The 14,101-nt window shown below is 30.2% G+C and overlaps 1 protein-coding gene across 5 annotated transcripts in view; it reads right to left on the minus strand.

Annotated features, from left to right (window-relative positions):
* LOC124374424 (inner centromere protein-like) overlaps positions 1–14,101 on the minus strand; it is a 71,549-nt gene that overhangs the window by 17,158 nt on the left and 40,290 nt on the right. For all 5 annotated transcript variants that reach the window (XM_046832661.1, XM_046832640.1, XM_046832644.1 and 2 more), the window contains 2 exons: positions 8,372–8,615; positions 6,064–6,146 (listed from right to left, as the gene is read on the minus strand). In XM_046832661.1, the coding sequence (XP_046688617.1) occupies positions 6,064–6,146; positions 8,372–8,615 (327 nt within the window). The remainder of the gene's footprint in view (positions 1–6,063; positions 6,147–8,371; positions 8,616–14,101) is intronic.

Genomic DNA, 14,101 nt, shown 5'->3' on the forward strand with positions numbered 1-14,101 from the left:
CAGTTTGAAAAGTTCACATCTTTGTGTGTATGCCTGGATAAATTATCTCAAACAGTTTTACCTGCAGTGAAGAGATTTAGCACCAATGTATGTCGATTGAAGAATAAGGCACAGCCAGAAATTAGGATTTTTCAGTCTACTCCCTCTACACCCAAAGTGACAAGCACAGAAAGAAGTCTGTGCTTTTTGGCTGTAATAAGACTTCTCAGTTTAATTTCTACATATGTATATATTTGATCCCAAAAATTATACTGTTAAAGCAACCACTGTTTAAGAGTAAAAATAATTAATAGTTTGTTTTATAATTCTGAGTAGAGAGGCCATTTTTTTGCACATGGAATTCAACGGCCAAAATCATTTCGAAAATTGCTTCGACCTAAAATTTATTGTTTAGAATCAAATCCTCAACCTAATTTGAATCTAATAAATATAAGGAATGTTGAATCAGACATTGATTCATTTAAAACAAGGCAACTAAATGCTCTACATCCAGGAGCAGCAAAGAAGACAGTTTGAAGACCAGCCAATAGAGGCGCGGTGCAGCATCGCTGCTGCCATATCACGTCACTGCTGGCAAAAACATCAGCTCATAATAATCTTGTTTTATGGTGTGGATTGAAAAATGTACTTATCTTCTTTCAAAAATCCTTCATTCGGCCCAACATGACAAATGATAAGACACCTACCATTTTCTTTTAAATCACAGTATTTTGCAAATACCATAGAAATGAACGTATTTGAATATTTATGCAATATCGTATTATAACATTGAATATATGAGTAATCAATATTATATCTATTAAAATACAATATATAGTAATATATGAAAGGTTTTAAACATCATTGGTATACATCTGATATATTTTTACAACATGATTGTATTGGAATAGTAAAAAATTGTGAACTGGTAACAAATACAGACATTTTATCTTAGTTTTGGATACAACTCTAGGCTGGTAGTATAAGATGGCAAATTTTACATAAAGAAAGTTCAAATTCGTTTTACATAGTAATATAGAGTGGTAGTCAGAGTTAATTTTTTCAAAATGCAGGCCTTTTCAGGCTCTTTTTACCATCTTAAAAACTGACATCTTTATGTTGTTGTTTTGAAAAACCAAAATTATATTTATGCAAAATTAACTCCAAGAATATTTATACTGGATAAAACGCTTCAGTAACTTGATCTTATTTTAAAGGACTGAATATGTTATGCTTAGAAATTATTCATTTGTATATTTTTATAACATTATTTTGTTCTCATGCAAAAGCTATATATGTATTATGTAAAATGAGTGTTACTTCTAGTCTAAAATTAATAACAATGTAAATGTGACATATAGAGATGTGTTAAATGAGTATCACAAGTTATTTTGTTGGTAAAATATAGTTATAAATGTGCTTTCAAATAATTTACTATAACCATTTCAAAATATTGATGTAAAACTTCTATTTATTACTTAAAACTTTTTTATTCCTATAGAGTACAGGAAATATGATTAAAACATAATGTGTATTATAATACATTAACTGATGAAACTAAAAACTTCAAACATTAAAATTGTCAAAACAATATTTGTTATTAAAAAAATGCCACACGCTGTAAAGGTATATAAAACCTATACAATTTGATACATAGAAATTGGTTTTTGCTAAAGGATAATTATCAATAACCTAACACTCCTTTGTATTTATTTGTTCCATCCAAAAATGAAGCCAAAATAATAACTATTGAATCAATCAATGTTTTCTACTTTAAAACACATGTTTTCATTATTTTAACAGTCCATCTGATCCTATTTAATCTGATGTTTTGATTGTTAGACAATATTGTTTACTTGATGCAAGTGATACCTACTATTGAATTCTGTCATCAAATTGGTATACAAATGGCTACTGTAGAAGAACCACAAGGTGTTGAACTGTCCAAATTGAATTTTAAGCAGTTGATTCAGCTCAAGATACAAGTCGACAAAGAACTTAACCTCCTCCAAGACTCCATGTGCAGTTTGAAAATTGCAATGAACAAGTTTTTAGATTCAAAAGAGTGCTTGGAGAAAATCACAGTGGAGTGGAATAGCAAAGAGATTATGCTTCCTTTGAGCGTATCAGTTTACATTCCTGCAAGGATTGCTGAGGCTGGGACTGTGCTCCTCGATATTGGGACCGGTTACTTCATTCAAAAAGACCTTGAAGGGGCCAGAGACTACTTTGAAAGGAAAATTATTTTCATCAATGATCAGATAGACAAGATACAAGCCGTTGGATTAGAGAAGAGTAACATCAGAGAAGTTCTTGTAGATGTGATTGAGACAAAGCTAGGACAAATGGCTGTCAGTTTCCCAAAAGGAGAGTTACAATCCCCCAATACTTAGATTGGTAAATGTATCATTTTCTAATGTCTTTTCTTACAGATTCACTTCAATCCATTTTATTATTATTGAAATGAATCTTCATCTTGGATCTTTGTAAACTATGTTTAGAAAGTAAAATTAAACTGATTTAATAATTACAACTATTACTGTGATAACTTTGTAATTATCAACGAACATTAAGAAACATAAATAATCTAGTCATTTTTGTAGTAGGAATTATCTAGTACTGAGAAACTGACAACAGCTCAGGAGCTACAAATTGTAAGCCTAAACACACTTTGAATATTTAGTTTAGTGATTGGAATCTGAGGTTAGAACAAGACAGGTTACACAGTGGGACAAAGGGGGAAAATATGTATAAACCTCACATCCAACCAATAATTTTGGAATTGCAGCTGTCTAATTCATTAAACCTAGAATTGGCAATGGCTGTTCCTCAAATGCCATAATATGTAAACCAATTTATAATGGTTTTTTTAAAAATAAGTATCTATACCAAATAACAGGGTTTAAGGTACGATCGCATTTGTCACATTTTGCAAAACGAGCAGAGAAAATGCAATGCAGTTTAGAGAAGCTCTTGCAAAATTGCAACGAAAACAAGAAAGAACTAACCGCAAAAATTATATAAGTTTACAGCGTTAAAAATATTGTTTTTCAATGATACTATAAGATCATTACATGTAATTTCCTGTATATAAAATATTAGACACTGTGCCATGCCGCCGGTAGACAAACTGTCTGGTTGAAAAACCCCTACCTACTAATGGATCAAACACTATGGATACCCAAGTTTGAACTTTAACCACAAACTAAGCTAAAATTATGGGAGTTACATTACACTTAAGCTTGTTTATTTCTGCATACAAACATATAAAGCAAATTATTTACAAACAATAACCAAGTTTTGGGTCTGTAAGAATAAAAATAGGTGACACACATTTGAACAAAAACGAACGTTGCATCCTTCTAAACGTCTTGTTTTGGCATCTGTTACTAGTACTGGAGATTTGAGATTACGTTATAGTCAGATTTTATTTTAAAATTTTACATTCGTAAAAGGTTAAGCATAACCAATCTAAGCAATTTGTTAATGATCTCTATTGAAAGTCTTTATAGAAAGGAATCCATTTCAATGAGGTTTAAACATTGGTGTTTTCAAAACAAAGAAGGCTAAAGATTGAGTTATGTTGGTAAGGTCAAGTTTTTTTTAAAGATAAACTGATGTTAAAAGTAACTTGTTAACTTGTTTTATAAAAAATAACCATACTATTTTATTTTATTTTGTATTTTAAATTAAGAGAAGACTTTTTGTTTGTTTGTATATTTTTACAATAAATTTACAACTTTATTTCCTAACTATACTGCTTTTAATAAAATTTCTCCACAAAAATCTTTTAATTATAAAAGTTTTAAATATTTTAACAACACTACATAATATTAATATAAATATTGGTTCTGGAGGCTAAGTATTATAGAACTTCAGATTGTTTTTCGATAAGTAATTGGTAGTCTCCTGCGGAATACCAATGCTATTAATAAGTGCCGCAAGAAAAATATTTTTGCTAAAAAGTCTGAAGAGCTTGTAGCATTTTTACTAAAAAGATTTTCACCTCAGCTTGAACCCTGCCAAATAACTTATTCTAAATATAACATATTATAGATAACTTTTTCAGGAAATATTACAGAATCTATATACCTAAAAAAACTAATACTTCCCAACATCTGCATGCAAGACCCTAAAACAATATATCATGCATAACTCTATTCAGAATCCAACTAAACAACTAAATAATATAATATAGAACAGTTTTTTTAGACTTACAAGTAATTTCAATAGATGTATAATGTAAATATTTATATTTACACATACTGTTCGAATTCAATTGAACAAAAAGTTCTGGATAACACTTACATTATAGTACAAAAACAAAACAAACATAACTGATATAAAGTACGCGACAACAACTGATCGACAACAACGAAAACAAACGTTGTCGTCAACTGTCTACCGACATACTACAGCGGCGCGGAATAGCATTTTGAAATTAACATAGAGAACGCAACATAAAAGCAAAAACCAATATAGATTGGTTCTTCTTTACAGTTGTATGAGATGAAACATGATTAGTGAATAATTATGCATTCACAAGCCGTGAAAACAAAAATAGGAAGACCAAATGAACCACATTGCCAGTTTTAGGGTTAAAACTGTTTAGATTGACTGATGGCTGGCTGTACAATTCATTAAAACTATTTAGACTGATTGATGGCTAGCTGTAAATTAAATAATTTAAAAATGCTTTTTCCATTATTCAAAAAGATGGAGTTCAGATTTAAAATTTTAATCATTCCACACAAAAGTCAGTAGCTATGGTGACTGTGTTGTTCTATAGTAAGATTAATAGTTCACAATACTAGTTGCAGACACGTCTTTTTTATATTAGATATTAGAAATATTAGATAACCTGCATCATTAGGGCTTGAGTCACCTACAACTAAATTAGTGGTTTCTAGATCGGGGGGGTATAATGCAATCTTCAAACGATTCATCACTATAACTCTCACTTGAATTATACTCACAATCACAGCACAACACTTTATCAACTTCAAAATCACGCAAGTTTGCACACTCCATCATTACACATAATGTAAACAAACAGTCAGAGAACACAGTGTACAAGATGAGCTAGCAGCTGATCAGCAGCGAAATAGACACAAAATATTTTTTAAATCAGTTTATTATAAGGAAATTATTTGTTTGTGTCATCACAACACTTAGTAAGAATCATACCATCGATATCTAGCTGAAATACGGTGAACTACCAAAACAGTGTAATGTCAAATGACTATGTAACCAGCAAGTGACTCAGCGCAACATAACCAGCGCATGTGTCTACCTCAATGGGTTAAAGTCCTGCACTGGCTTAATATTTTCTGATGTACTTCTGCTGATTACAGAAAAATAAATAACACTTGGTACATCATTACCAGTTTTGCCCCCTTACCAATAAATTAGGATTTTGTTAACCCTTGTGATAACTAACTTCATAATGTACCTTTTTGTACGAAAGACAAAATTAAGCATTCAGTTTATAACAGCATTTTGTCTTTGATTTATTAGTGCGCTTAATTTGTGGCTACTAATAAAATAACAATCATCTATGTCCTTCTGATATGACAGAAAACTTACTTACTAAAAAGTTACTACGAAAAGTACATTTTTAAGTGTACTAATGATGTACTACATACACACCATGAGTAAAACTCAGACGTATACTGCACTTTCCTGTATCTATCCAAAATTATTCACATAGGATACCAGAAATTGAAGCTCTGAGCTCAGTCAGCAAGTTAGGGTATATATTTTGAATATGTTTATCAAATTTGAATACACAAAATTGAATATCAGATTTGTTGAAAAGGAAACAGTTACAGTTACAGTGGTGATATTTCTCAGGTTAGTAAAGGATTCTGGTACAGAAAGGTTATGGACAAAAAATAAATCTGATAGAGAACTAGTAAGACTTATCTGTAAAGTTCATATATTGTGTTTCACTAAGGTAAGTTTTGCTGGTTTCCTATCAGTGATGATGAGTGTAATATTATATTCTGATCTGTTCAAAACAAACAATTTCATTTTCTTCCATTCTCTACAAACCTTAATACAACCAATTACATTCCAACAAACCTCAGTTCTGCAGCTTTCTGCTGTTTTTGGAGCAGTTCTTGCTCCCTCTCCTTCATCGCTAGAATTCGCCGGTGCTCCTCCTCCTGTCAACAAACTAAGTATGAACCATCAAACTTCTTAACCCTTAGCGAGCCACAAATAAATAACCAAAACTACTCCTAAGAGCCATACACCTTAAAAATAAAAAAATTCCCAAATACCAAAACCAATTTTTTTTTTTTTTAATTCTTATAACATAAGAGGTAAGAAAAACAACAAAATATTTTTTTTCACTCTTTATTGTTAATTTACAGCTAAAAAATGGTAAAATCATAATTTCACTGAAAAAATTTAATTTCGACATTCTATGTGTTCTTATATAAAAATAACAATAGTGGAACACAAGCATATAGTAATTTGTATTAAGAGAAAATATAAAGAATATAGTAAAAATTTATATATACAAATTAAATAAAAGCAATGAAACTACCAAAAATTTCAATTTTCCAAATATAAAATAAAGAAAACACTACATTTTACAATATTATAACATGAGAAAATTTATAAATGATACTTATTAAAAACGAGCTTCATATACGTGATCCTTAGGCGTAGGTTTGTTGTGTGCGGTACATCTCAAAAACACAGGTCAGGATGCAAGGCAGGCTTCGACGCGCACGTCTTGCGCACAATAAAGCCCTACATCACGATAATAATATATAAACTACACCGTACATTGATTAAAAATATTGATTAACATCAAAATTGAAAAGATAAATACGCGGATCGAAAATGGAAGGGCGAATAAACCTCTACCTTACGGAAGGCTACAGGCAGACTGAGCGCGCGCGCGTGAGTAGAAGTCGTTGGCTCGGCGGGAGACTATGAACAACCGGCCGCCCGCCATTTTGTCGCTCGAACAAGAGCCGTGACCTTCAAAATAGACACAAACGGTTGTCTCTTATTTAAATAAACCTTGTTTAACAGTTTTTACTAATTTTGTTACACAGAAATGCTTTTAAATAATATATTTCAAAAAAATAGATTTTGCGTCAGTGGACGTCGTTGGCTTTTAGCGCTAGTTTAAGCATGACGTCTAGTAACGTCATTGGCTCGGAAAGGGTTAACATCAAAACATAAGCTAAATTTATAATTTATAATCTCACAACACACCCGACATCATAACATTCTTGGTTCAATCCACTGCCACACCTGCTTTATTTGCCATTTGTACTATTGTTAGCCAATGTTTACAACACTGGTAAAGTTGCCTGTAAATTGTGTTGGTATTCACTAATCTTAGATTACTACAAATACGAAATTGCATCAGCCATTTTTGTTGTTTAATTCGTGTCTTTTTACATTCACATACATATATCTCAAGGTCATGTGAGAGATGAGAGTACTAAAAAAAAACTATTCGACAGTGATGACACTATTGGTAATGATGATGAGAGATGTTTAAAAAGTTAATATTCATACAAGAGATATAAAGAAAACAAAAATTATTAGATGGAAGATTTTAAAGTTAATCCTACCATATCAAAAGAAATGTAGAAGATAATTTGTGTTTTATACTTAACACATATAATTATAAACTTAATAAGATATTCTATTATGACTAAAATTAAAATTAAAATAATGTAATAATGTAACGTATTCTCAGTACATTTAGCTTTTCAATTGTTTAATTCAGATCTGATGAGAATTCACCCAAATAAATAAATTGAAAATAGTTAACTACTTATATACTACTCATATAAGTAGTTAACTGATAGTTAAATAGTTATGGTATATTCAGAATGAACGAATAGGTTTTTACGGTTAAGAGTATAACATGGAGATCTGAAAAGGTCAAGGACTACAATATATTCCTATAGATATGGTGAACATTTTTGTATAATGTGGTAACATATAAGTATTGGCATAATGGGTTCTATCTATAATCTCTTAAAAAGCAGAGATTATAATCAGCTAGTGACTACTGTTAGATAAGTCCTTTAACATGGATAACAATAGAACAGAAAATTAGGTAGATGTCCAATATATTATACCTTCTACTTCAGAATTTCAACTTTATTTAATGTTACATGTTAAGAAAACGTTGTCTATATTTGGGCAGTCGTTATAAACTAAGTGAATTACAGTTAAATTATAAAAGCAATAAGGGAAAAATAGGGCTGTTTAAAATTGTTTTTTCGGTTAGGAACCCTGCAGATTGTAATTTACATATGTGGCAAAAAAAGATATGTGCAAGTATAATCCCACTTTTTAAAATTTAAGAACAAATTTTTGAAGTAGTGCTTATGAAAAAATTTGAATTGAATACCTGTTCTTTGATTTTGGCCAAACGAGCTGCTTCTTCTTGTCTCCGTCTTTCTTCATATTCCAATGTTTTCTGCTGCATCAAGAGTTTTTTCTTAAGCTGTTCTTCTTTCTGTTTTTCTTTTTCAGCTGCAATGAGCCTCATTTTATCCTCCTTTTCTTTCTCTAATTTGACAGCCAACAAAGCTTTCTCTCTCTCTGCAGCTGCTCTCGCCTCAGCAGCTTTCTGGAGTTTCTCTTCTCTTTTCCTGTGAATATTGTTCTTGTGTAAATCATCTCACCAATTATAATATGACAAACCAATTAGTACATTTTTAGTTTGGATGCTTGTAAATGGTAACAAATATCATTTTAATTATTGACACAATTTTTAAGAACTTATCTTTATAATAAAACATCATTATTCATAAAATAAATGTTAATTACAACAAAAATTAATAAAATTGCTTCTCATTAAATATGTTTTTATGCAACAACAGATTTATATACCCAATTTTCGTATTAACTTATAACAGCCAAGTGTATCTATTTGGGCACAGGGATATGTTCAGTCCTCGCTCGGAGTGTCCATTTCTCACTTCATTATTTAGGCTGATACAAGTTAATGAGGTTTCCTCTTTAGTTCTGATAGTAGAGGAAATTGTATCTTTTATTAATACAAACATATTGAGGAACTAAATCACAGTAATATGATCACCTCTATTTCCAATAATTTACTTAATATTTATATTGACTTTAAATGTCATATCTAGACTGTTAAAAATATAATTATAAACATAGTGGAACTTGATAAACCCCAATTTCTTAATACTAAATCTGGTGACATTTTATAAGTTCAAAATATTTACTTTATTTCCGTTTTTGATTACTTTCAAATATATTAGCCATCCAAAGATAATCTCTGCTACCAAACACTATTTTATTCACTAGTAGATAACAGTAATAGTACAAAAAAAATATTTCTATTTAAAAAAAAAGTATATAAGAGAAACACATGTTTTGTAATAATGTAAAAATCTTCATGTGCTGGAGAAGTAATAACTACATTTCAGAAAGGAGACCACAGACAATGAAGTACATATAAATTATTGCCCTGTTTCAATTGCCTAGTTTCATTCTTTATAAGAAAGTATTTGTATATAATACAACCTAAACATGATCTTTTTATAAATTGAGAAAGAGTTTTCATGTGATTTCTTCTGTTGCATTTTTGTTTTTTCCTTAACAAAAATAAAAACATAAATATACATGGAACAAATTTTGAAATAATGTCGAACAACAAAAGTTCTTCAAGAAATGTTTTACAAAGATTTATGCAAACATTTTCTCATAGAGGTTATTTTTAACCACTGTGACTGTAGGACTTTACATATTACACCAAATAAGTGACTTCAGAAGGTACGTCAATAGCAAAACCACTTTATTCCATAATATTTAGAAGGTACAAAGAATAGTGTCAGTACAATAAGTTTACTCTATTACACTTAAAACACACACACTTTAAATAATGATTTTAAAGTATTATGTAAAAAAAACTCCTGAACTTAGGGAAAATTACTCTGTGTTAGGAGATCTTAGTATGTAACTAAGCCTGGCACTCGGTTGTCGCTGTGATTCCAGGAAAAAGGTAGTTAAAGGGGATGACAAATGCTTAATGTTTTGGTGAAAAACAGAAAACTTATATATAATGATTAACTGCTCCTTGCTTTAGTATGCCTATCTAGCAAAATCATGAAAACTATCAGATGATAAGGGCAATTACTGTAAGTTCTCATGGAAATGGGTTATGTTGTTTGTATTTCTTATATTATTGTTTTTGTCACACTGAAACTTCATTATTAATTCTGTGATCTATTTCACGGGGTTTTTCTGCAATTTATGTGCTAAAAAAAGGTGATAATGTAAATGAATAAGGTGGTATTGTAAATGAAGGTTGTGTTGACAAGTGACTACACAAAACAATGTACTGAGACAAAACAATTTTTATTGCCTAAATTCAGATGCAACATGGGGTAAGAATTGCCTGGATAATATTTTTATTAACTGTGCTAGACATCAGTTAGAGTTTTGTAACTTTTTTGATTTTCCATACTCGGATCATGTTGGTTTGTTACTTTGTATTAATTGTATAGATTTAAGTTTTAATAATTTAACTTGTATGCAAACAGATTATCTTAAGTTTATATTACCTAACTCTGCTGTGTTAGATTTAATAGTCAGCCTTGTCTCATTTGACAGGCATAGTCTTTATCTCAAGTTTACATATAAAGATGCAAACCAGATTTTTGAAATGATATTAGAAGTAATTTTGAGGTTCTTACAATTTTTTATAGTCCTAAAACGAGCTGGAACCAGTTCTTCCAGACAAGTAAATAAGAAGTGGTATACCACTGACCTTGCAAAAATGAAGGAAAAGTTATTGTTTTTAGGTAAACTGAGAACACATAACTCTGTAGCACAGTTGACAGTGTTGAAAAAGCAATATAAATATGCAATTAGTGAAGCCAAGCTTAAGTACAATGCAAATACAATAATTGAAAAAAGTAATAATAAATGTAAGGCCGCATGGAAAATAATAAATAATAATAGTAATAGCTCCAGACATCACAAAATTAAATTACCACCAGATACTTTTAATGATTATTTTATCAATTGTGTTAAGGAAGTTAAACAAAGCATAAGTAAACCAAGTATAAGTGTTAATGAATTAGTAAATAAGGTTAATATTGATCGTAGACATTTTGAATGGAAATTAATTTCAGCGGATGATGTTATACATGCAACAAAAAGGCTTAACAATACAGATAGTAAAGATATATACAACATCTCTAATAATTTATTAAAAAATATAATACACACTATTTCTGAACCTCTGTCGTTTAGTTTCAACCAGTGTTTAATGGAAGGTGTCTTTCCAAACAAATTAAAAAAATCAAAAATATGTCCGATTTTTAAAAAAGGGGAGCGGGATGAACCCGAGAGTTATCGTCCAGTATCATTAATCCCTATATTAGCCAAGCTGTTTGAACTGATAGTATATGATCAGGTTAGCTTCTTCTTTGAAAATAATAACTACCTACAATTTTCTCAGTTTGGATTTAGAAAGGGAAGATCGACAATTGATGCTGTGGACAGGCTGGTAAGAGAAATTCTTTTGACATTTGAAAATAAAGCCTTTGCTCAGGTTACTTTTTGTGACTTGAGTAAGGCTTTTGATTGTGTAAATCATGATGACCTTTTATTGAAGTTGAAATATTATGGTATTTCTGGTACAACTCTAAAATTTTTTGAATCTTATCTTAAGAACCGTTTACAGTCAGTTTCAGTTAATGGTGAAACATCCAAGGATGTTTTTGTTGAATAGGGAGTACCTCAAGGATCTGTGTTGGGACCACTCTTATTTTTAATTAGCATTAATGATTTGCCAAACTCATTAAACACAAAATCATTTTTATATGCTGATGATACTACATTCCTAAATACTGCCAATAATGTGAATGAACTTAATTTACTATCTCAAGCCACTATAACAGATGCTGCTTCTTGGTTCAGAACAAATGGATTTTTGCTCAATGAAAATAAAACTCAAAAGATGTTATTTACGTTAAGAACTATGGACAGCAATAATATTGACAAGGATAGGGTTTCCAGGACTAAATTTTTAGGAATCTACATTGATAATAAGTTAAGTTGGCAGGCTCATATAGATTATATATCCTCAAAATTATCAAGAGTTATATATCTTTTAAAACAATTAACAAGTTGTGTACCAAGTCACTATCTGAAAACAGCTTATTATGCTTATTTTCAATCAGTTTTTCGAAATGGTTTAATTTTATTTGGCAACTGTTCTAGGATCGATGAAATTTTAATTCTTCAAAAAAAAACAATTAGAGTAATAACAAAATCAGAAACAAAAGCTCACTGTAGACCCTTGTTCATTCAATTAGAAGTGCAAACAATCATAAACTTATATATATTTGATTTGATTACTTTCATTTTGAAGAATCATGACTCGTTAAAATTTACAAATGAAATTCATGACCACAATACTCGTAACAAGAATAAGGCAGTAATTGAGTATCACAGACTAAGCAAATCTTTATCTAGTCACATTGTATTGTCTATTAAAGTGTACAATAAGGTTATTCACCTTATAAATGAAAATTCAGTGAAGATATTTAAAGACAAATTTTATAAGTGGTTACTCAACAATCCCTTTTATTCTTTAAATGAATTTTTTTTACTGTCTGTGATCAATTTTTAAACTAAGAAATTATTTTTATACTGTGCAACTGTACTAAATTATTTATTAACGTTTTATAATAAGTGTTTGTCTAATTTTATTAATAAATAAATTTATGTTTTGTTTATGTATGTATAACTTATATTGTTTCTATTGTTATTTTGATCTCTAGTTTTCATAGAGATTAAGTTGTTAAGATTTTATTAAGTAATACATTTTTTAACTGTTTTTTATTTATTGACTTATTTGTTGTAACTTTAAATATCCTTATATTATTTATTTAAGTAGGTTAGTGATGTGGCAATACTGCTCAATATAAATAACTTTGTCAATGCTTTTGTAAGCCTGAACGACAATAAAACATATTCTTATTCTTATTCTTACATGTGTTTTTATTGCTGTTTAAGTTACTGTTGTTCTGTATGTTAGAGATTCTCTGTGTGGTTGTATTTTCCTGTGTTGCTCTGAGCACTGCAATGATCTTTGTTTACATTTTGTTTTATAGGCACTTGTAATTAATTTTATAAGTTTAAATCAAGAAGAAATAAGTGTATTATTTGAACCAATGACCTGGTACTGAACTCTGACAAATGTCCATGAGAACAAGAGTTACTCAGTATCAACTCAAACTTGCTCAATCACAATCCCCATAGGGCAATAACCTGTTGTGACAGCACTACTGCACAGTGAGTCAATATTAGCTTAGCAGCTTCTAGCATTGGCCTGTAAGGATTTCTTCTCTTCATTTTTTACTTTTTTAAAGTTTTTTTTTTACTAAATTACTGATATAGACCAAATAGATGCAGATATTACAAAAAGTTCATGAGAGAGTTTCCAAAAGAATAAACATATGCAATCATTAAACTACATTCCCTTTATCACTGTCATTTGTTGTAAACTGCAAAGTGTTTTAGATAGAATGTCATTTTTATTGTACCCAACCAATCTGTGAAAAAGGCTTTGCTAACTTGACAACCTTCCCACTCTTGGTGGCTGGTGCGTCTGAATCCCCCCTGTACACCCCACACCCAACATTATTGTCAGTTTTACATGTACACAAAATTATTAATCTGTCTCAACATCTGTTGCATTAAAAACACATCAGTTGTTACTATAAAATGTATGTATGTTTGATTACATTAATTTGTTTTAATATGAATCATCACCTCAAATGTCAATGTACTATTTCAATATCGGTTACTATAACTGTAGTGTACAATGTTAACCCTTTTAGTGCCAACGTCCGAATTTTCAGACGTTGGATTATTGTGCGTAGTTTGCCAGCGTCCGAATTTTCGGACGTTGGCAGTTTAGGCGAAGATTGCCGGCGTCCGTATTTTCGGACGTTTTGTAAAAAAAAAAATAAAAATTACTTTAATTAGTCAAAATAAACATACTTGTAATGTTTTAGAATCGCAATACAACGATCTTTCTGATAATTACATTACCCAGTTTATAAGTCATACTAGGTAGCCATATTTTGATTTT

Source organism: Homalodisca vitripennis, chromosome 1, assembly GCF_021130785.1.
Source record: "Homalodisca vitripennis isolate AUS2020 chromosome 1, UT_GWSS_2.1, whole genome shotgun sequence".
NCBI lineage: Eukaryota > Metazoa > Arthropoda > Insecta > Hemiptera > Cicadellidae > Homalodisca > Homalodisca vitripennis.